The 20862-nt window shown below is 46.3% G+C and overlaps 1 protein-coding gene across 4 annotated transcripts in view; it reads left to right on the top strand.

Moving 5' to 3' along the window:
• The window catches only part of LOC137415082 (uncharacterized), a 399049-nt gene that overhangs the window by 138362 nt on the left and 239825 nt on the right, over nucleotides 1-20862 (top strand). For 2 of the 4 annotated variants that reach the window (XM_078778291.1, XM_078778292.1), the window contains one exon: nucleotides 13245-15665. In XM_078778291.1, coding sequence (XP_078634417.1) covers nucleotides 13354-14970 — 1617 coding nt within the window. In that variant the 5' untranslated portion in view covers nucleotides 13245-13353 and the 3' untranslated portion in view covers nucleotides 14971-15665. Of the gene's footprint in view, nucleotides 1-13244; nucleotides 15666-20862 lie in introns of those variants that run through there. The other 2 variants (XM_078778286.1, XM_078778289.1) reach the window with 2 other exon arrangements.

Here is a 20862-nt window from a genome sequence, read left to right on the forward strand (position 1 = left end):
ATATCTTGTGATTTTACAACACCTCCACATGCAGCAACTACACCTGGATGCGTACATACCCCCACACCCAGCCAGTGCGAACGCAGACTACAACAACAAAATCGCCTCCACTTCCAGGATCCACAGCACCAAACAAGTAAACATGGTGGAACACGCAAACACCCACCTTTATACCCTTCACCACTCTCCAACAAACACACCAGATCATTGACACACACACACACACACACACACACACACACACACACACACACACACACACACACACACACACACACACACACACACACCATTCACACATCTCCATTTCTATTCCATAACCTCAACCTACAACGTTCGACGTGCTTCCATAAACTTCCTCCATATCCAAAGTGAGCCTTTCAAGGCAACCTGGGCCACTTTGTTACACATCCTCCTTCTTTCTGTCCCACACACACTCCAAGCCGAGTAAGAAATGCAGAAAAGGAATTGCCAATACACCCTCCACACCCCACCTCAAATGGCTGACAAGAAACTCGCCAACGCTTCTCCCGACACTCTGCCTCCAGCTCACTGTACTTTTCTCTCTTCCTCTCGTGCACCTCCTCCATGTTCTCTTCCCAAGGTACAGCCAATTCCCCTAAGGTGACCTGACTTGTTGCACCTGACCAAATGACAATGTCAGGCCGCAACCTTGTCACACAGATCTCCTCTGGGAATACCAATTGTGGCTTTAGGTCTGCCACCACCTGCCAATCACAAGAATCTGACAGCCCTCTTGCTTTCCACCTCGTCCTCTGTCCACCTCTTACCACTTGGCCCTCTTTCACAAACAACACCTCTTCCCCATCGGTCTCCTTCTCCACTCTTCTCTCTCTCGACCTCAGCACCACTTGTTGCACCATTTGCATCACCACCGCCAGCACCTGATCATGTCGACACCTGTATTGCCCTCCTGCCAATGCTACTGAGCATGTACTCAGTGCATGCTGCACCGTTCCCAAACCTCCACACAAATAACATCTCTCCTCCTGCAACAACCCCCACAATCTCAAGTTCCCTCAAGCTTCTCAACTTCTCAAGAAGTTTGGAACAACCAGGACTCTTCCTGGAGCTGGCCGCCCGGCCAAACTGAGCAATATACAGGCAGGCCCTGGGTTACGAACGACCGACTTACGAACGCCCGTACTTACGTACCGACCTCCGTGAAGCCTATTTTTAAAAAAAACAACTAGTGGGGTCACCTGTGGGAATCCCACGGGCATGGGCGTGTGTGACATTTGGACATCTTGATTTAGATGCTGCACTTTCAACTTTACAAAATGGTTACTGGCAATTCATCAGATCCAGAAATGGTGTATAAAAAAAAAAAAAAAAAAACACATTTAGAGGCCATTCTTCCCCGCAAAGCGGGGGTTGGCCTTTTTCGGGGACCGTGGTTGTTGTTGCTTTTCGGACCCCTTTTTGAAGCAATGTTTTTACGGCTGGATGCCCTTCCTGCCGCCAACCCTTTTTGTCGCCTTTTACGACACGCAGGGAATTACCAGTGAACTGGTACTCAAAGATCCAGAAATGGTGTTATGAACACTTTATTTATTTCACATATGTGACCCCTCACTCCTCTCCACCTGACACTCTCCTCTCTCCACCCTCACGCCTATCCATTCCCACTCCTCCTCACACTCCCCTCCAATCCCTCCTCACACTCCATTCCAATACTTCTTCACACGCCTATCCAATCCCTCACACTCCTCTCTAAGCCCTCACACTCCTCTCCAATCCCTCAAACTCCTGTCCAATCCCTCATCATCCTCTCCAATCGCTCCTCACTCTCCTCTCCAATCACCCCTCACTCTCCAACACCGAGCTCGTCGCTCTCCAACTCCTCGCTCCTTGCTCTCCCACCCCTAGCTCCTTGCTCTCCCACCCCTAGCTCCTCGCTCTCCAACTCCTCACTCCTCGCTCTCCAACCCCTCGCGCCTCACTCTCCAACCCCTTGCTCCTCGTTCCAACCCCTCGCTCCTCGCTCTCCAACTCCTCGTCCTCGCTCTCCAACTCCTCATCCTCGCTCTCCAACTCCTCGCTCATCCCTCTCCAACTCCTCGCTCCTCACTCTTCAACTCCTTGCTCCTCACTCTCCTAGTCCTCATGCCTCTCCAACCCCAAGCTCTTCACTCTCCAACCCCTAGCTCTTCACTCTCCAACCCCTAGCTCTTCACTCTCCAACCCCTAACTCCTCTCCCCTCGCTCCTCTCCAACCCACCTCATCGTTGTTGCAGCAGCATCCTTTGCGAGTCTGTGATCACGTTCATCGAGGGTCTCGTTCTCCTGGCTCGTTCTTTTTCTATCTGCAGTTTTGTGGGGTCACCCGTGGGAATCCCACGGGCATGGACGTGTATGACATTTGGACATCTTGATTTCGATGCTGCACATTAAATTTTACAAAATGGTTGATGGCAATTCATCAGATCCAGAAATGGTGTAATGAACACAATTCATTCATTTCACATAATATGTGACCCCTCACTCCTCTCCACCTGACACTCTGCTCTATCCACCCTCTCGCCTTTCCAATCTCACTCCTCCTCACACTCCCCTCCAATACCTCCTCACACTCCTCTCCAATCCCTCACACTCCCCTACAATCGCTCCTCACTCTCCTCTCCAATAGTGCCTCACTCTCCTCTCCAATCACTCCTCACTCGCCTCTCCAATCGCTCCTCACTCTCCTCTCCAATCGCTCCGCACTCTCCGCTCCAATCAGCCCTCACTCTCCAACTCCTTGCTCCTCACTCTCCAACTCCTTGCTCCTCACTCTCCAATCCCTCGCTCCTCGCTCTCCAACACCTAGCTCCTCGCTCTCCAACCCCGAGCCCCTCGCTCTCCAACCCCTAGCTCCTCGCTCTCCAACCCCTAGCCCCTCGCTCTCCAACCCCTAGCTCCTCGCTCTCGAACCACTTGCCCCTCACTCTTCAACCCCTCGTTCCTCACTCTCCAACCCCTCGTTCCTCACTCTCCAACCCCTCGTTCCTCGCTCTCCAACCCCTCGTTCCTCGCTCTCCAACCCCTCGTTCCTCGCTCTCCAACCCCTCGTTCCTCGCTCTCCAACCCCTCGTTCCTCGCTCTCCAACCCCTCGTTCCTCGCTCTCCAACCCCTCGTTCCTCGCTCTCCAACCCCTCGTTCCTCGCTCTCCAACCCCTCGCTCCTCGCTCTCCAACTCTTCGCTCCTCGCTCTCCAACCCCTCGTTCCTCGCTCTCCAACCCCTCGTTCCTCGCTCTCCAACCCCTCGCTCCTCGCTCTCCAACCCCTCGCTCCTCGCTCTCCAACTCCTCGCCCCTCACTATTCAACCCCTAGCTCCTCACTCTCCAACCCCTAGCTCCTCACTCTCCAACCCCTAGCTCCTCACTCTCCAACCCCTAGCTCCTCACTCTCCAACCCCTAGCTCCTCACTCTCCAACCCCTAGCTCCTCACTCTCCAATCCCTAGTCCTCACTCTCCAGCCCCTAGCTCCTCACTCTCCAGCCCCTAGCTCATCACTCTCCAACCCCTATCTCCTCACTCTCCAACCCCTAGCTCCTCACTCTCCAACCCCTAGCTCCTCACTCTCCAACCCCAAGCTCCTCACTCTCTAACTCCTCGCTCTCCAACCCCTTGCTCCTCACTCTCCAACCCCTTGCTCCTCACTCTCCAACCCCTTGCTCCTCACTCTCCAACCCCTTGCTCCTCACTCTCCAACCCCTTGCTCCTCACTCTCCAACCCCTCCCTCCTCTCCAATTTCTCGCTCCTCTTCAACCCCTATCCCCTCACTCTCCAACCCCGAGCTCCTCACTCTCCAACCCCGAGCTCCTCTCTCCAACCCCTAGCTCCTTGCTCTCCAACCCCTAACTCCTCTCCAACCCCTAACTCCTTTCCAACCCCTAACTCCTCTCCAACCCCTAACTCTTCTCCAACCCCTAACTCTTCTCCAACCCCTAACTCTTCTCCAACCCCTAACTCTTCTCCAACCCCTAACTCTTCTCCAACCCTAACTCTTCTCCAACCCCTAACTCTTCTCCAACCCCGAACTCTTCTCCAACCCCTAACTCTTCTCCAACCCCTAACTCTTCTCCAACCCCTAACTCTTCTCCAACCCCTAACTCTTCTCCAACCCCTAACTCTTCTCCAACCCCTAACTCTTCTCCAACCCCTAACTCTTCTCCAACCCCTAACTCGTCTCCAACCCTCCTCATCATTGTTGCAGCAGCATCCTGTGCGGTGCTCCCGTCTTGTCTCGTTGTGTGCGGACGTGTGTGCGTGCGTCAGCGAAGGACCGAATTCTAATTTGGTGTGTGGGTGTATCTCAGCATAAGGAAGAACGCTGTTGAAAATTGGGTTGCCACATCAAAATCCAAGATGGCCACCACCATGTATGTCTGAACCTTGAGCGGAATAGCTTGAAATATTAGCGAAGTACCAACTTCTAATCTGGTGTGTGGGTGTATCTAGGCATAAGGAGGAACGCTATTGAAAATTGGGTTGCCACATCAAAATCCAAGATGGCCACCACCATATATGTCTGAACCTTGTGAGTGGAATATCTTGAAAAATAAATGAACTACTAACTTCTAATCAGGTGTGTCTCCAACCCACTCGCAAATATTATCGACTCTTCCATGTTTTCTGCATCTTCCACTTTGTCAACGCACATCACTTCACCGACGGGGGACCTCGGCGTAACGCTTGTTCTTGCTGCATCCTGTTCAAGTCTGCATTGTGTTACGGATTCGTCACTTCCGTCTTTGTGGTTGTCATCCACTTGAAGCATTTTTAGTTTCATGTACTATTATTGTTACAGTTTGAATGTGAAATGGAGATAACTGTTTTCAAAGATAAAAAATAATGTCTCAGAAGGAAAACAAGATGGGTGAGGGAGAAAACGGAAGAAGAAGAAGTGGCGGGCGAGCGGATCAAGTGAGATCGGGAAAGGAAGGCCTATCTGCTTCGAGGTGTCGAGTGGACGCTGGTGGACATTGGTCACGAGCGAATATTGGTTTCCTCGGGAAAGGGATTCCTGTGACAGTGTCGTTATTGCTGTGGCAAATAAACCTGCGTGGTGGGTTTTGCTTTTTGTTCCGAAAGTGAATCATCACTGGAGAGCAGGTACGCCTCCATTACGGGCCCGTCCACCATTTCACCTCGCACCAGTCCTTCGCCTGGTTCTCGTGTGTCGTGGATTTCGCTTGGGAAATTCCCGGTTCTTCGCGGTTCTCCGCTTGGGAACCGTTTTCGTTCATATCAGTGTCATTGTCTGATGAACCGAAGGTGTGAATTCCCACTCGCCTTTTGGGTGAACATTTACCGGACCGACGTCGGCCCGACACCTCACCAAGCAGCTCGTCTGCAGCGTCGACTGTTAGCCGTTCTGGGTTCAGGTCTCAGTTCGACCTTTTCTTGTGATCGCGAGAGCCAAAGGGATCGACTTTGGCCCTGGTATTGTGACACCGTGACTTTGGGGGATGTTACCGATTGCTCACGTTGGAATACCGTGAGTTATTGATTCAGGAAATTGGTGGTACCACCATCGAAATTATATGGTGTTTGCTGTGCAAGTGACGTTTTCTTGGACGTGTGTTCCTTGTTATTATTGTGTGGTTTTAATACAATACTTGGTTTTTGTAACAATTGATTGGTGTGGTTTCACCCTTGGTCATTGGCACACATAATAGCACATCTTCCTGCCGGGACTCCTTTCGGGGCTCGGAGGTACACCGTGGCCGGGGTTTGGGGAGGAGCATGTAACAATTGACGTTCGTCGACGGACTCATTCACCCGTCTCATTCGTTTTCTTGCTGCATCCAGTTAAAGTCTGCGTTCTTCATCGACCGTTGTTCATTTTGGAAATGGAAGTTTCCACGCAACGCATGAATTATCACGATCCTCAAGAGGAAGTGTCTCATAATCATCAAATGACAAATGGCAAGTAAATTACATTGTGAAAATTAAAGATTTCAAATAAACCTATTTAAAGTGTATGCGCACATAACTAAAAAAAAAAAACGAAGAAATATCTCTCGGTAATTTCCTGAAGCATATTTTACTTCCGGATAAAAATGTTGAATGAAATGAGAACGAAGAAATATATGTCGTTTTTGTGATGACTGTCATCAAAAGTAAAAGTAATATATCTTAACGGAAAAGAAAAAGCGAATTTTTAATATATGTCGACATTTTCCCCGACTGTTATTTTAGGCGGTGTCTTTTCGTGTATCATCGTAGAGCGATTTTTAAAAATGTATCTCTACATTTTCCCGTGTGTGTGTGAATGTTCTGAATTATTTCTGACACCGAGTCTAAAACCATCGATAAAAATTCAATCAGATGGTGAATTTGAGATAAAATCGTGAGGGTGACTCAATGAATGGGCTTTATTTTACAGGCCTTTGAGAATTCATTTCGTTCTATAAACAGAAGCTTTCATGGGATTCTCTTCCCGTTTTTTTCAACCGAGTCTAAAACTATGTTAGCAACTGTTAAAAAATGAAACGATATATCGAATTTGAGTTGAAATAAACCTGTGTGAGAGAGAAAGACAGCACGGGCCGAACTAAACAGGCCTCAAACCGTGGGATTCCCACGGGTGACCCCACTATACTGCAGCAAGAAAAAGAACGAGACGGGAGAATGAGACCCTCGATGAACGTGATGACAGACTCGCAAAGGATGCTGCTGCAACAACTATGAGGAGGGTTGGAGAGTGAGGAGCTAGGGGTTGGAGAGTGAGGGGCTAGGAGTTGGAGAAGAGCGAGAAATTGGAGAGGAGCGAGGAGTTGGAGAGTGAGGAGCTGGGGGTTGGAGAGTGAGGAGCTGGGGGTTGGGGAGTGAGGAGCTGGGGGTTGGAGAGTGAGGAGCTGGGGGTTGGAGAGTGAGGAGCTGGGGGTTGAAGAATGAGGAGCTGGGGGTTGGAGAGTGAGGAGCTGGGGGTTGGAGAGTGAGGAGCTGGGGGCTGGAGAGTGAGGAGCTGGGGGCTGGAGAGTGAGGAGCTGGGGGTTGGAGAGTGAGGAGCTGGGGGTTGGAGAGTGAGGAGCTGGGGGTTGGAGAGTGAGGAGCATGGGGTTGGAGAGCGAGGAGCTGGGGGTTGGAGAGCGAGGAGCGAGGGGTTGGAGAGCGAGGAGCGAGAGGTTGGAGAGCGAGGAGCGAGGTGTTGGAGAGCGAGGAGCTTGGGGTTGGAGAGCGAGGAGCTAGGGGTTGGAGAGCGAGGAGCTAGGTGTTGGAGAGCGAAGAGTGAGGAGTGATTGGAGAGGAGAGTGATGAGCGATTGGAGAGGAGAGTGAGGAGCGATTGGAGGGGACTGTGAGGAGGTATTGGAGAGGAGTGTGAGGAGGTATTGGAGAGGAGTGTGAGGAGGTATTGGAGGGGAGTGTGAGGAGGTATTGGAGGGGAGTGTGAGGAGGTATTGGAGGGGAGTGTGAGGAGGTATTGGAGGGGAGTGTGAGGAGGTATTGGAGGGGAGTGTGAGGAGGAGTGGGATTGGAGAGGCGTGAGGGTGGAGAGAGGAAAGTGTCAGGTGGAGAGGAGTGAGGGGTCACATATGTGAAATAAATAAATGAATTGTGTTTATGACACTATTTCTGGATCTGATGAATTGCCAGTGACCATTTTGTAAAATTTAATGTGCAGCATCTAAATCAAGATGTCCAAATGTCATACACGTCCATGCCCGTGGGATTCCCATGGGTGACCCCACGAGTAGCCTATTATAATAGTTTTTTAAAAATTAACTTTTTGTTGTTGTTGTTGTTGTTGTATACAGAATCGAGGCTCGTGAAAGAGCTAACATTTATCACACAGAAAAAAAATCAGACACACAATGTATATAATAAGGGGAGCGGCAGACAAGAGAAATATGAGAAAAGCTCTGTTCAAGCCACCCTTGATGTTGACTTTGAGAAAATTGACCAGCACTAGGTCCATCCTCTCCAACACCAGGCCCATCATCTCGGAGAGATATATCAAGGTATGATCGTTTCAAGGTTTGCAAGACATCAATTGGAACGAGATTAAGTGTTAACCTTCAATCATTATCTTTTCTTTTCTATCCAAACAGTTTAAGAAATGTTTCTTTCATGTTTTTTATACCGATAGATGTTTTTGGTAAAATATATACTATATACGAAGACAAACATTTGACTAATTGACGCTAGATGTGAACTGTACGCAACTGTTCTGACTTACATACAAATTCGACTTACAGACAGACTTAAAAACGGAACTCGTTCGTAACCCGGGGACTGCCTGTTTTTATACAGTGCATTCAGAAAGTATTCAGACCCCTTCACTTTTTTCACATTTTGTTATGTTGCAGCCTGATGCTGAAATCTTTTAAATTCATTTTTTCCCCTCATCAATCTGCACTCAATACCCCATAATGAAAAAGAGAAAACAGGATTTTAGAACGTTTTGCAGATTTATTAAAAAGAAAAAATTGAACTATCACATTGACATCAGTATTCATAGCCTTTGCTATGACACTTGAAATTTTGCTCAGGTGCCTCCCATTTCTCTTGATCATCGTTGAGATGTTTCTTCACCTTGATTGGAGTCCACCTGTGGTAAATTCAATTGATTGGACATGATTTGGAAAGGCACACACCTCTCTATATAAGGTCTCACAGCTGACTGCATATCAGAGCAAAAACCAAGTCATGAGGATGAAGGAACTGCTGCAGAGCTCAGAGACAGGATTGTGTCGAGGCACAGATCTGGGGAAGCCTCCAAAAAAAAATAATTCTGCTGCATTGAAGGTTCCCAAGAACACAGTGGCCTCCATAATTCTTAAATGGAAGAAGTTTGGAACAACCAAGACTCTTCCTCGAGCTGGCCGCTCAGCCAAACTGAGCAATTCGGGGAGAAGGGCCTTGGTAAAAGAGGTGACCAAGAACCCGATGGTCACTCTGGCTGAGCTCCAGAGATCCTGTGTGGAGATGGGAGAAACTTCCAGAAGGACAACCGTCACTGCAACACTCCACCGATCTGGGTTTTATGGCAGAGTGGGCCAGACGGAAGCCAAACAGTTCAATCTTGGTTTCATCAGACCACAGAATCCTGTTTCTCACAGTCTGAGAGTCCGTTAGGTGCTTTTTTGCAAACTCCAAGCGGGCTTTCATGTGTCTTTCATTGAGGAGAGGCTTCTTCTCTGCTGCCTTGCAGGGTGTGTCTCTTTCGACAAAGGCCAAGTCCACAGCTGATTCTGTGGTGGTGTCAGGAAGGGCATCCGGCCACAAAAAAACCATTCCTCATATATGCCTTTTGGCGAAGCAGCCATTCGGTGAATCACGGTTTACACGTGCAAGCATGGAAACGGCCGTAACACGGCGATGATGATGATGCCGATGATGTACATTATAAACCCCATTCGACGTTTTCAGAATTTTGACCTTTGCACCTTGACACCAGACCTTTTCCCTTTAAACCATTTATACCTTTCTTTTGCAATCAACGTGCTTTCATTTCGTAAATCCTTCCATTTATTTGTCACACAAAATACACCACACAAGATAAGTCCTGGCAAGGGTCTGCAATGTGATTGCTCTCTCAAGTTATTACCCTGTGCATGTGAAGTGAAAAACAGGGTTAAGCAATTGAATTGTGTCCGCCTGTTCATCTTAGCAATTTATGATCATCGGTTTATGATCGAGGAACAACAACACAACAACATGCATTTTAAGGCCATTTTCCCTGCTAGAGCGGGGATTAGCCTTGCGGTCCCCATGACAATCTTCTCCATTTTGCCCTATTTTCTGTATCTCTCCTTGTTAACCCCCTTGCCCGCATTTCTTCTTCCACCATCTTTAGCCAAGTCTTTCTCGGTCTTCCCCGTCCTCCACTTCCTTCTACATTCATTTCCATCACTCTTCTCAACCAGTCACTTTCATCCTTCCTCAACACATGACCAAACCATCTCAACCTGTTTCTCTTCACAGCATCAATCACAGGCTCGATTCCTATCATCTTTCGCAATTCATCATTTGTCTTCCTCTCTCTCAACGACACTCCGCACATCCACCGAACCATTCGCATTTCCACCCTTTCCAGCCTTCGTTGCTGCTCTACATTCATGACCCATGTCTCGCTCCCATAAATCATAACACTTCTCACACATGCAGGGTACACCTTTCCCTTCAGCTACAACGACACTTCCCTCCTCATCAGCACACCACTCAGTTCCCGAAACTTCTTCCATGCACATCTCACTCGAGCAGCCGTTGCCGAGTCTGATCCACCTTCTCCATTCAGCATGTCTCCGAGGTCGCAAAATGTTTTCACACCTTCCAGCTTCACGCCGTCTCCAAGATCCAACTCAACATTTCCTCCATCTGCAGCTCCCTCTGTGCACACCTTACATTTGAATGTAGCTGCCACACTGGTTAATGACCCTCTCAGACCTCTACATTTTTGATGAACCCACTCAGCGCACATTGTACATTGAATGGAGTTCACTCCGACACCCTTCCTGCACACAGCACATGGCCACTTCCCAGTTCTTTCCACCTCACCACATGCTTTACCACTTGCCATCACCTTCGTCTTTCCTATATTCACCTTCCGACCTTTTGTCTCCATACATTCCTTCCACTTGTTCATCTTTTCCTTCAGTCCATCCATACTTTCCGCAATCAACACCAGATCATCTGCATACAACAACTCCCATGGTAAACCCTCCTCTACGGTCTGAGCCAGCACCTCCATCACAGCTACAAATAGTAGTGGACTTAGTACCGACCCGTGATGCACTCCCACCTTTACCTCAAACTCACCACTGTTCCCGTCCTTCGTCCTTGCAGCTGTGCGCGCTCTTTTGTACATTGCCATCACAACTCTGATCAACCATTCCTCCACTACTAACTTCCTCAATGCCCATGTCAATACTTCCCGTGGAACCCTATCGAATGCTTTCTCCAGATCAACAAACCCAAGACACAACTTCTTCCTCTTCTCCATGTACGTCTCCTGCAACTGCCTCACAATAAAGAGCACGTTTGTCGTTCCTCTTCCTGGCATAAATCCAAACTGCATTTCGTCGATCTTCCCCTTCTTCTTTATCCTCCTCTCCAACACCCTTTCCAATACCTTCATTCCATGCTCCAATAACTTTATCGCTCGGTACGAGCCACACTCCAGAGGGTCACATTTCCCCTTGTATAGAGGGACGAGGGTACTCAGTTCCCAATCCACTGGAATGCGACCTTCTTTCACCACCAGATTACAGATCTCTGCCATTCTCTTCACACCCCAACTTCCTGCTGCCTTCAACATATCTCCCACAACTCCCGTCGGCCCTCCCGCTTTTTAAAACTTATTTCAATCTAATGTTTTATTTTGAACATAAATAGGAAGACGAGTCTTTCGTTTTCACATACTTGGGATTTGAAATCATCCGATTGTACATGTGCAATGTGCAGAGAGGAGTTAAATCATATTTTTACTCTGCCTGTCTGTCTGTCAGTCAAAGAAAATGGAAAATCATTCCAAACAGGAAGCTTGCTGTTTTGAAGGACCTCATAAAGGATACAAACAACAGGAATGAATAAGTAATGTAATGTGTAAGATCGGGCGATGTACTGGGTAAAACGGTGGTAAAACCCAGAATTAATTAACTTTATTCGACCGTTACAATCTTTTTTAAATTTAAATTGAATTATATATTTGAACACTGTGGAAAAAATCACCTTTTAATACTCCCAAGAATATCCAGTTTTGTCGTACTTTGACATGTCAAATAGGTTGATGTGTAAGGGTGGTGCATATGACTGCTTCAACAGCGCGAAACTTTGTGATTTTTTTGATGATATTAGAAATCATTATTTTATGAAAATTGAAGTGTATCGTTGAACACTTCATCGGGGTATCGTGTTCTATGAACTCTCTAGTTTACTGCATCAGTTTGCCTTTACAAATGCATGTGAAACAATCGATTTACAGTCATATAAACAAGTGACCTATCCCTGACAATTGGATGAATTTACCCTAAAGTATAAATATTGTTACGGATCGCGGATTAGATGTTATTTCCCGAGCGGTGGTATTGCCGCGACCTAACAGTTCCCCCGATTCTTCCCCAACTCACCCGATTCCACCCGACGTTGACCAAATCGCGCTCTGCTAAATCAATGATTGGAAAGGACACAACGACTGGGATAGATGAAACGACGCAAGGGGTACAGTTCTCAAGACCTCCGGAGGAGGATATAATTAGTGGTGGAGAAAAGGGGTAGATTACAAGGTAATGAGGTAAAGACACAGAAGAGATGGGCACTTAGATACAGTCTTATCTTATCCCCGACAGACCACAGACAAACGGAACAAGACTGACTTACACAGGGATTGATGGCAGGGAAGGACAGGCAGTCGATAGCACAAGGTGCACCTTGGCTCAGGTACAGGATAAAGCACGGTCCAGTCCAGAGATGCGGGGAGGTGTCACAGCGCTCGGAGGTGGCGTCCTTCTCTCTCCAAGCTCAGCGCGCATCTGACGTCACCTCCCTCTTCCTGCGCATGCTCAGCGGGGAGTGACACGCCCTCGGCTCGTTGGCTCCGACCCAGATGGGATCGGTCCGCCGCTTCTATTGGGTGCGGGGGTTACCGGGCTCCGCCCTTGACGAGGAGCTGACAGCGAGCCCCTACTTGGTAACCCCGTCGAGCACATGTTCGATGGCGGCTCGTTGGAAAGGCTTGGTGCCCTCCCAACACCCCCTACCAACCAAGCCGGAGTGAGGACGCACACTCCCCGCGCCGCCGCCGCTGTTGTTGTTGTTGTTGTTGCTGAACCGTGAGGAAGAGCTGCGGGGAGGTATTGGGAGGTCCTAAACTTCCTAACGGTGCCATACAATCACATTCTGGTGCAACGAAGAGTCAGAATTAATGGAAACGAGTCCTTAACTGACATAGACTAAGAATAACTAGCAAGATGTCCTATAGTTGTCTACGTGAGATGCGGTGGACCTGGATGCGACATTTAATGGGGGAAATAGGGGGAGGTCGGGTCTACAGAGTGTTGTTTACAGAAAATGGGACTCGGGAATGGGGGATTGGGGAGAGTTGGGAAGTATTGAGGAAATAGGGGAATATTTACAAGCGGATATGGATGGATCCAAATCCCATATCCGCAACAATATCATGGGGAAAACCCAAACGATTGCACAGTACTGTATATTTACATTGAGTCGTTTTTTAAAAACTTTTTTTCAGTGTAACAAATACACATGTACTTGTTTACGTCCGTCAGAATTATATTGTGAGTATTGAACAAAATCAGATTTGTTTTTGACAGGTCATGTGATGTTGTATTTTCAGGTGGATCCATTGAATCCACAAGGGAGCCTGCACCTACTTTTATGAACAGCGAAGACACTGGCCCGCAGGACTCGCCAACTGAAACAAACAAGAGGACTTTTTACAAACACAACAAAATGAATAATGAAATGTTTGCACAAAATAATTTACACCAGGTTCACAAAGGAGAGAAAGATGAACGCCCAGACAAATGCAAAACTTGTGGAAAATCTTTTAATCATTCATCCACCCTTAAAATACACATGAGAATTCACAATGGTGAACGCCCATACAAATGTACAACTTGTGGAAAATCTTTTAATCATTCATCCACCCTTAAAATACACATGAGAATTCACAATGATGAACGTCCATACAAATGTACAAGTTGTGGAAAATCGTTTAATCGATCATCCAACCTTAAAACACACATGAGAATTCACAATGGTGAACGCCCATACAAATGTACAAGTTGTGGAAAATCTTTTAATCAGTCATCCACCCTTAAAACACACGTGAGAATTCACAATGGTGAACGCCCATACAAATGTGCAAGTTGTGGAAAATCTTTTAATCATTCATCCACCTTTAAAATACACATGAGAATTCACAATTATGAACGTCCATACAAATGTACAAGTTGTGGAAAATCTTTTAATCGGTCATCCAACCTTAAAACACACATGAGAATTCACAATGGTGAACGCCCATACAAATGCACAATTTGTGGAAAATCTTTTAGTGACTCATCCCACCTTAAAAGGCACATGAGAATTCACAATGCTGAACACCCATACAAATGCACAATTTGTGGAAAATCTTTTAACCAGTCATCCATCCTGAAAAGGCACATGAGCATTCACAATGATGAACGCCCATACGAATGCACAAGTTGTGGAAAATCGTTTAATCAATCCCACCTTAAATCACACACGAGAATTCACAATGATGAACGTCCATACAAATGTACAAGTTGTGGAATATCTTTTAATTGGTCATCCAACCTTAAAACACACATGAGAATTCACAATGGTGAACGCCCATACAAATGCACAAGTTGTGGAAAATCTTTTCGTGACTCATCCCACCTTAAAAGGCACATGAGAATTCACAATGCTGAACACCCATACAAATGCACAATTTGTGGAAAATCTTTTAACCAGTCATCCATCCTGAAAAGGCACATGAGCATTCACAATGATGAACGCCCATACAAATGCACAAGTTGTGGAAAATCGTTTAATCAATCATCCCACCTTAAATCACACATCAGAATTCACAATGCTGAACGCCCATACAAATGCTCAACTTGTGGAAAATCTTTTAAGCAGTCATCCATCCTGAAAAGGCACATGAGCATTCATAATGATGAACGCCCATACAAATGCACAAGTTGTGGAAAATCGTTTAATCAATCATCCCACCTTAAATCACACATGAGAATTCATAATGATGAACGCACATACAAATGCACAAGTTGTGGACAATCGTTTAATCAATCATCCCACCTTAAATCACACATGAGAATTCATCATGATGAACGCCCATACAAATGCACAACTTGTAGAAAATATTTTAATGAGTCATCCAACCTTAAACCACACATGATAATCACAACAGAGAAAGACCGTACAAATGCACAGTTTGTGGAGAATCGTTCAATCGGTCATGCCACCTGAAAAACGCATGGAATTCACTATGGAGAACAAGGAGATTACCAACAAAGAGAGTGTGCATGCAAATGCCAAATTTGTGTAAAATCCTTCATTAAATAATTTGAGCTCATGAAACACATTTTATTTTACCTTTTTTTAATGTAGCCGAGGCTCGTGGAAGAGATAGACGCAGGCTAGGACAAACTATGGGTGTGGGGAGGAATGAGAGGCAGGAGAGCATCCATAGGTTGGACAAGATGGATACAGAAGAGAGATCATTCAAGAATGCAGAATAGGACTGGGCCCAGAACACAATTTGTAGAAAATCTTTTAATCGATCATTCCACATGAAAAGCACATGAAAATTTACTTGACAAGTCGCACGAGACAATGTCCACACTGATGCACGATTTGCAAAACGTCTTTCACTCACTCAAAATGCCTTAAAACACACGAGCACATTGTGAATGTTTGAATGTGAATATGACTTGTTTGACTTCACATCACCAAAATGGCACCCATTTCCTGCCGCTGAAAAACATCCACATAGCATGATGCTGCCACCTCCATGCTTCATGGTAAGAATGGTGTTGGATGGGTTATGAGCTATGCTTTGCTTCCGCCAGACATAGTGCTTTGCATTCAGGCCAAATAATTTGATTTTCGTCTCATCAGAACATTTTGAATATTAATATTAATAAAGAATATTTTGCCTCATGCTCTGTCTTTCACGTGCCTTTTTACAAACTCCAGGCATACTGTTATGTACGTTTTTCTCAGGAGTGGCTTCCATTTAGTCACTCTTCCATAAACCCTCGATTTGTGAAATGCTGCATTGACTTGTCCTCCTGGCAGGTTCTGGCATTTCAGCAAAGGAACTCTGGTGTTCTGCCAGAGTGGTGATTGTGTTCTTGGTCACCTCCCTGACCATGTTCCGTTATTTTCTGTTTGTTTTTTTTTGTTTTGTTTTTTGAATACTGAATCGAGGCTCGTGAAAGAGCTAACATTTATTTCACAAACAAATCAACCAGACAAACAAAATATATCAAAAGAGGTAGTGGAAGACAAGATGGGGAGAGAAGGGGAAGCACACAAACACAACATTTGAGAGCAGGGAGATGTGTGTGAGGAAGAGGGCTTTGGGGGAGGAGGCGTGGGAAGGGGGGGGGGGGGGGAGAAGTATAAAACACAAGGACTTCCAGGACAGAAGTTGGTATTTCAAAAAAGTGGATTTGGGGTGAAATTAGCGGGGGTAGAAAAGATCAAGGTTTTGGATGGGGGAAGATAAGAGATGGTGGTGAACAGCTGTTTTAATGACCTGGAGGGTGGAGTGGGATTGAAGAGAGTGAGAGAGTTTGTTCCAGAGGCGGGAGAAAAGAGGAGTGAAGGTGAGCAGAGAGTCTTGATTTTGGCAGTTTAACCATAAGAGGGTTGCAGGCAGATCTTGTGGAATATTTGGGGGACAGAGCCCAGAGAGAGCTGGGGGGGGGGGGGCAAGGCCAGAGAGGAGTCAGTCGAAGATGGAAAGACCACCAACCTGCCTGCGGTGAGTGAGTGAAAGGCCCTTGGAGTTAGCTTCATCGCGGAGATTCCAATCATTCTGAACGCTTTGGTTTCAACAGCGTGAAGACGAGCTAGGTGTGAGGCAGGAGCACCAGCCCAGAGGGGAGAGCAGTATTCCATTGAGCTGCGGATGAAAGCCTTGTGTGTGGTGAGGAGCTCAGGTGTGCCAAGGAAGGACTTCACACGACGGAGGATGCCCAGTCGGCGACTGGCTTTGGAGGCCAGATTTGAAATGTGGTTTTCCCAGGAAAGATCATGGCAGATAGTGAGACCCAAAAGCTTGAGTGACAGAACTTCTTGGAGAGGATTATTCAGAAAGTGGATGGGAGGGTTGTCCAGTCGGTCTTTTCGGAGAGACATCGTAAGAGTGTGAGATTTGTCAGGATTGAAAGACATGTTCCACTTGTTTGCCCAGTCTGTGATTTTGTCCAGGTCTGCAGAGAGTGAGGAGGCTGCAGACTGCCGATCTGAGGGATGAGGAATGGAGCGACAGAGAGTAGAGTCATCAGCAAAGAGATAGAGAGGATTTTCAAGAGAGTCAGAGAGATCATTGATGAAGACCAGAAAAAGCACAGGGCCCAGAACACTGCCTTGGGGAACTCCAGCCTAAACAGGAAAAGGTGATGAGAGGAACCCATTCAGGGCCACACGTTGACTACGACTAGAGACGAAGTCCGCCAGCCATGCGTGGAGATTTCCATGGATACCATAAGAGGAGAGTTTGGTGAGCAGAGCGGGGTGCCAGACCATATCGAAGGCACGTGATATGTCAAGGAGACAGCTCCAATTTCCTGTTTGGCATTGAGGACCTCCATCAATTGTTGAGAAAGCAGAAGCAGCATGTCCAGAGTAGAGTGACCAGGTCTGAAACCAAATTGATGATCAGAGATCAAGCCATTGGAGAAGAGGAAAGATTTCATATCTGAAGCAATGATGGATTCCATGACTTTGCTGATAATTGGGAGAAGGCTGATTGGTCTGTAGTTGCTAGGATCTGTTTTTGCACCTTTTTTGTGCAAAGCGGTGATGTTGGCTGATTTCCAAGCAGATGGCAGATGACCTTGAGCAAAAGAGAGGGTGAAGAGAACAGAGAGAGGGAGTGAAAGCGGAAGAACAGGATTTTAGGACCCGTGGGCTGATGCCATCAGGTCCAGTTGCAGAATCAGAGTCGAGGGTTGACAGAAACCTTTCCACCTTGTCAGGAGGAAAGGACACAGAGTCCAGGAGCAGCTGGGTACGGTGGGTCCAGAGAGGGGTGGGTTTGGGACACAAGATTTAGAGGCAAACACAGAGTTGAGGCATTCAGCTTTTTCAGTGCGGATTCAGCCGTGTAGCCATTTGATGTGAGGGAGGGCATGGAGGGGGAACAAGCACCAGAAACAGATTTGACAAGATGCCACCAGGATTTGGAAGAGGGAGACAGATAAGAGAGTTCGGTCCTGAGAACGGAAAGTCAGTTTGGTCGGATCGCCAGCTCCAGGAAGATTCTGTGTCAGTCCATATTGTTTTATACCTTTCCCCAGATCTATGCCTCCTCACAATTCTATCTCAGAGATCTATGGACAGTTCCTTGGACTCCATGGTAGAGTTTCTGCTCTGACATGCACTGTTAACTGTGGGACATTATCCAGTGGCAGCGATGGTCTTCGTATCAAAGAACAACAATCCCTGTGTCAATGAATATGGATTGTTTATGACATATGTACGTACAGAGAGAAACGTTCAATATACCGATTGTGAAAATCTCTAAAATTCTCAAAGCAACACTAGTTTAGATTGGATTAATGTTTGTCGCTTTGTTTTTGGTCTAGAGATATGCGAAACTGAGGTAATCCTTTCTGTTGTTAGTTTCCTTGTCCATCCTGAGAGTTTGACCCAAATAGACAACTTCCGTCTCACAGAACGGTAACTTATCCTGATTTACCTAATTCCCCTTATGAGCTAATGCTGTCAAGAGCACCATTGTATCTTGTTCGCAGCTTTCCTTTTTCTTTGAGCAGATTAGCAGATCGTCAACATACTGAATTAAGGTGGATCTCCCGGGGTAGTTGAACACCAAACAAATCTTTGTGGAAGGCCCTTGAAAATAGGGTGGGCTATCTGTGAAACTCTGTGGTATTAATACTGTCCACGTAAACTGGCGTCCTCCAGATGTGAACGCAAAGAGATACTGCAATTTTTCCTCGAGAGGGATGGAGAAAATGCTGAACACAAGTCTATGACTGAGTCACACTTTGTATCTGGTGGCACGGCAGATAGTATGGTCTCAGGGTTGGTGACGACCGGATGTATGCCCTTCATACAGTTATGTGCCCGTAGGTCCTGAGTTGTGGTGTGAAAGCAAAATTTATTGCATATGTAATTTGTGTAAATCGAGTGGATTTCCCGGAGCCTCGACCTGATTGTGCAAACACTTTAGTTTTAATTGCGTACTTAAGCTTCATAAATACATATATTGGTCAGCGTTGAGTGTATTTCATTTTATTAGTCTGAGAGCTTTGGACAAGTTTGAAATTTGGTGAGCTTTTATTGAATTACTTTTATTTAAATGATACAATGGACTACAAAATGTAAATGTTTCATGATATTTGTTATATTATATCGCCTTTATCTATCAATATTGTTGAAATGAAGAACAAATAGCTGTATGTTGAAATATGTTGAAAAAGTCAAAACTTTACAAAAAGAAAAGTCAAAAAAAGAAAAGAAAAATGGCCTCTAAAGGTGGTTGTTTTTGTTGTTGTATTCAATTGTGTTGTGTGTTGTGGGATGGTTGTGTGCGTCGTGAATTGCATTTTTTTTTAGATAGACAAAGATACAATGAGCTGCTCGGTGAGCTATTGAGGTGGATTGGATGTGTTGTTGTTGTCTTGGCAGTTTTGGTTGTTGTATTGCCAAAAGTTTGTGTAGTGTGGTGTCTGTTGATAGTGGATCACCTGTCATCTTGTGTGACGTGAGCAGGGATGCATGTCACTGTATGTAACCGCCTGGGGTCAAGAAAACAACTTCAGTTGCAATTTAGTTGAAATTAAAGGTTAACATTAGCTGCAAATTGTCCAAAGTGCTTTAAAAAGCTCCGTCCAATTTCATTTTGGCATTTAAGAAAATTCACTGCATTTACAATGCATTTCCTTTAATCTGATAAACAGGCTTGGTTGGGCCAGAAAAACATCCCACTCCCACACCAGCCCAACGCGCGCTCCGACCTTGGATTTTACACACGTTGAACTGTCTGTTTAATTGGCACAGGGAATGAAATAAGGAGAGTGCAAGAGGGAGGAAGTGGACATTTGTGGATTGGGAACCAGCTAACTTGAATGGGACCCTGGGGTTTTCTGTGTGTCTATGTGTTTGTCTGTCTGTTACACTGAACTCTTGGATTGGGTTTTAATGAGACAAATTCCAGACAAACCCCTCTTTTGTTCTTCTGTATTTCAGAATTGATTTGCACCCCACCCCGCCTCACTGTGAAATTTGGTGGACAGGTCGTGTGTTTCTCAGAGATTTATGGACGAGTTTAGATGTATCTGTGTGTGTGGAGACCGATGGACATTGGAGGTCGGGGTTGTGGCATGGTGTGGACAGATGGGAGGTTGCGATGTTGGTGCCGTGGATGCAGTGTCCCAATTCTGGTAAATTGGTATTTACACCGCTGGAATTGGTGGTGGTACAAATATCTACTTTGTCTCTCAAGCCTCCTACTTTGTCTCTCAAGCCTCCTACTTTGTCTCTCAAGCCTCCTACTTTGTCTCGGAAGCCTCCTACTTTGTCTCTCAAGCCTCCTACTTTGTCTGTCAAGCCTCCTGCTTTGTCTCTCAATCCTCCTACTTTGTCTCTCAAGCCTCCTGCTTTGTCTCTCAAGCCTCCGACTTTGTCTCTCAAGCCTCCTGCTTTGTCTCTCAAGCCTCCTACTTTGTCTCTCAAGCCTCCTACTTTGTCTCTCGCGCCTCCTACTTTGTCTCTCAAGCCTCCTACTTTGTCTCTCAAACGTCCTGCTTTGTCTCTCAAGCCTCTTACTTTGTCTCTCAAGCCTCCTACTTTGTCTCTCAAGCCTCCTACTTTGTCTCTCAAGCCTCCGACTTTGTCTCTCAAGCCTCTGACTTTGTCTGTCAAGCCTCCTACTTTGTCTCTCAAGCCTCCGACTTTGTCTCTCAAGCCTTCTACTTTGTCTCTCAAGCCTCCTACTTTGTCTCTCAAGCGTCCTACTTTGTCTCTCAAGCCTCCTACTTTGTCTCTCAAGCGTCCTACTTTGTCTCTCAAGCCTCCTACTTTGTCTCTCCAAGGATTTCAAAAGGTCCTTTTACCTCAGTCTGTTGTGGCGGCCATGTTTGTCTCGCTTCCAGCTGCCAAACA

The sequence above is a fragment of the Myxine glutinosa genome, chromosome 5, assembly GCF_964187855.1.
Source record: "Myxine glutinosa chromosome 5, kmMyxGlut1.1, whole genome shotgun sequence".
Taxonomy (NCBI): domain Eukaryota; kingdom Metazoa; phylum Chordata; class Myxini; order Myxiniformes; family Myxinidae; genus Myxine; species Myxine glutinosa.